The sequence below is a fragment of the Protomyctophum parallelum genome, assembly GCF_964188405.1.
Source record: "Protomyctophum parallelum genome assembly, chromosome: 1".
In the NCBI taxonomy this organism is placed as follows: domain Eukaryota; kingdom Metazoa; phylum Chordata; class Actinopteri; order Myctophiformes; family Myctophidae; genus Protomyctophum; species Protomyctophum parallelum.
Genome location: NC_139697.1, coordinates 80,726,438 through 80,730,066, shown reverse-complemented (window position 1 = coordinate 80,730,066; position 3,629 = coordinate 80,726,438). Strand labels below are relative to the sequence as shown.

General features: G+C 42.0%; 1 protein-coding gene across 1 annotated transcript; it reads left to right on the top strand.

The window, feature by feature from the left end:
• Window positions 1-1,607: 1,607 nt before the first annotated feature.
• LOC310855185 (small ribosomal subunit protein eS4-like) lies at window positions 1,608-2,415 on the top strand (the record flags this gene model as incomplete). The annotated part of the gene is made up of 1 exon (XM_083760099.1): window positions 1,608-2,415. Exon 1 carries the CDS (start codon window positions 1,615-1,617, stop codon window positions 2,413-2,415), a length of 801 nt encoding a protein of 266 aa, XP_083616225.1. The 5' UTR covers window positions 1,608-1,614.
• Between the last annotated feature and the right edge of the window lie 1,214 nt (window positions 2,416-3,629).

Here is a 3,629-nt window from a genome sequence, read left to right as displayed (position 1 = left end):
ACAGCCCATCTTGGCTCCTAATTTTATTCAGAAATCTATCTCAGGAAATGATAACTCTGTAGGAGGAGCAGCGTGTTAATATTTAATTTAATAAATATTGAAATGAGCCTTTAAATAGTATGACACACTAAATGCGAGACCTTATTTTCATGGAATCCTGGTTTCATAAAAAACAAGCTTAATGAGAATATCAAAACATAACTCATTACAGCAACATTCCAAACCCTCAAGGACACACACCATGTTTTTCTTTTTTTTCTTTTACATTTTTGAATATTGATTATTAACCCTCCTGTACAGACTTACATGACGTGTTGAAATTTATGTTGATATTTTGTACATAAACAGAAAGACTTAATTTGATAGATGGTCTCACATTAACACAACATCCTCTAAGATTTACAACTCGTTATTTGTGGTATTTAAAAGAAAAACAAACTCTGTACAGCCATTGATTCATTATCTTCCAACCAGCTGAGTACACAAGCCATCTTTTTATCTGATATAAGACATTTTACCCAGCATCATTCATGGCTCCTGCAACCCTGCTTTAGTCCTTGGATGAGTCCATTTTTCTATGTAGTGTATTTCCTCTATGATGTTGAGCCACTGTCCTGACCTTAGGAGGTAACATTTCCAGCTCCTTGTGAAGTTTGCAGATGTTCTTCCTTAGGCTTATAATGTAAGTCTGAGTCTGAGTAAAATACTTGACTAAAATTGAATGTTGTTGTGTCAAACGTACTGGACTGCTTTGAATGGACAGGTTTCAGAGAAAAGGGAGACATCGAAGAGGAAGGACGGATAGGGAAGGATCAACATAAAATGTATTCGTCAATACATTTCTGCATTGACATTTATAGTACATTTTACAATGCTAATATGTTCAATAATGGTGAAATACAAGCTCACAACATCTCACAGTGTGTATAAAATACACTACTCAATTAGGGCTGGTTCTCTGGGTTAAGACCTGCTGCAGTCACAGCAATTCAATATTTGGGTTGTACGGCCAAATATTCTGTCTCGTGCTGAAGGCTTTGGAGTCTCTCACGAGGAGTGTATTAGTTACACAGAGTAACATAAGAGATTTAGGGGAGAGCTAGCATCTGCCCTAAATCTCTTATGTTACTCTTTATATAGGGTTTGACTGCATGCTTGCACAAGGACGATGCCAGTAAACTGGATGCGTGTCACAATGACGATGCCCCTCGTTTATACATTGACCTGATGTCAACACTATAGATATCTCTGTTGTCTATGGAGCTCTAGGCGAAAGCCTTTGTTACAGTGGGTGTAAATTGGTTACTACTACTAGAGGTTCGGCCCGCTATCCGACCCTCACTATATATGCCTATCTGACCGATATCCTAGTGTCGGGTACCCGTTGTACCCATCTGTCTGTGTCCATTTTGTGCCCATATTCATACGGAGACCTCTATCTGTCTCTCTACCTGTGCCTCTTACCTTTTATACCCATATATGGAGATCTCTTGAGTATGTATCTGTCATCCTTGTCCCTTTTATGCACATATATGGATATGCCTGATCACCCTGATGTCATCAGCATATGCCCATATATTGACCAGACCGGAACTTTTCCGCTCAAACTCCAACATGGCACGAGGACCGAAGAAGCACCTGAAGCGCGTCGCAGCGCCCAAGCACTGGATGCTGGACAAGCTCACTGGAGTATTTGCCCCTCGCCCTTCCACCGGTCCCCACAAGCTGAGGGAGTGCCTGCCCCTCATCATCTTCCTGAGGAACCGCCTCAAGTACGCCCTGACCGGGGACGAGGTCAAGAAGATCTGCATGCAGAGGTTCATCAAGGTCGATGGCAAGGTCCGCACCGACATCACCTACCCCGCCGGATTCATGGATGTGGTCAGCATCGAGAAGACCGGAGAGCACTTCCGTCTCATCTACGACGTGAAGGGACGTTTCGCCATTCACCGCATCACCCCCGAGGAGGCCAAGTACAAGCTGTGCAAGGTGAAGAGGCTCCTGGTCGGTACCAAGGGAATCCCCCACCTGGTGACCCACGATGCCCGCACCATCCGCTACCCTGACCCCCTCATCAAGTCCAACGACACCGTACGCATCGACCTGGAAACCGGCAAGATCACAGAGTACATCAAGTTTGACACTGGTAACCTGTGCATGGTGACGGGAGGCGCTAACTTGGGTCGCGTTGGTATGATCACCAACAGGGAGCGCCACCCCGGCTCCTTTGACGTGGTGCACGTCAAGGACGCCACAGGAAACACCTTTGCTACCAGGCTCGCCAACATCTTTGTCATTGGCAAGGGCAACAAGCCATGGGTCTCCCTGCCCAGAGGAAAGGGTATCCGTCTGACCATTGCAGAGGAGAGAGACAAGAGGATGGCCGCCAATGTCATCAGGCAGTGCAGCAGCTAAACAAACAGCCCTGGTTTTCAAATAAACCTTTGTATACAAAAGATATAAAAAAAGGGTCAGATAAGTGGTTATGGACATTATGCTCATGGACACACTCCTTCGAGTACTTGCTTTTCCTAAAATGCTTGTAATTACAGTTAAGTTTAGTACCAGAAAATATCTGCCCACACTGTCACCAGCATCGCTGTTGTTTGCCTCATTTTTGAGGGGCGCTAGCCCCTCCTATACACAGGTTTAATGTTTGTCTTTAGTTCAATGTTTGTTTTGTAAACGCCATTGACAATGAAGGGAAAATTTACATCATAATGTAACTCATTACGTCATATTGTCTCTACTCTCTATTGTTAATGGCGTTTAGTCGTTAATGGCGTTTGTGTTGGCACCATTAGTTTTACATCACCATTACATCACCTAATAAATCAAGTTAGACTATATTAGCAGTAGCACCCCTCACTTCACACAGGTGTGATTATTTCTAATTTATTTGTATTTTTACATGTGTTGTTTTATAAAAAAAAGCTTTCCATACAAATTCCCCCTATTTTTTTAGAGTCAGCGGAATAGTCTTACATCTATCTACACATTATAGCATCATTATTTTTCAGTGAAGGCTAATGTTCAATTGATCAATTTTGATTGTAGTACAGCTAACTTCTGTTGAGTTTTTGTAAACAGTTTAGAAATAAACTTGAAGAGGTTCATTTGTACGCACCTGTCAGCACTTCAATCACTTATTTTCTTCTGAATTCTTCTGAAATTCCTTTTATTTTTAAAATAGTTTCAAGTCTCGTTTCCAAACAAAATTCTCCTTTTTGAGTTTTTCAAAACTTAGTTTTGGTTAGTGTTCTAGGAGTAGGCTCACAGCTGCCAATTCCTTTTCTCTACGCCTTACAAAAGAACGGGCATGCTCATTGAATACTGATAGTTTTGTGCACGGCCAGTGAAAGAATCCATTTGCAAATCATCTCTGACGGTTCGTAACCTAATGCAGTATGTCCAAAATGGTTACCTTTCAGGATTCAAATTCGGAATCATCCAGAAACATATTGTTGCTGTAGTGTTATCACGTAGGTCGTTATGAAAAAACACAAAAGGTCAAAATATGGAGATGAGAGGTTTGTTCCCGACAACAACAAAAGTATACATCCACTTTAGTATGTGATTATTAATCAAACCAGCCACTGTTGGTGAGCAGAGGCTGGTGTGATTTGTTG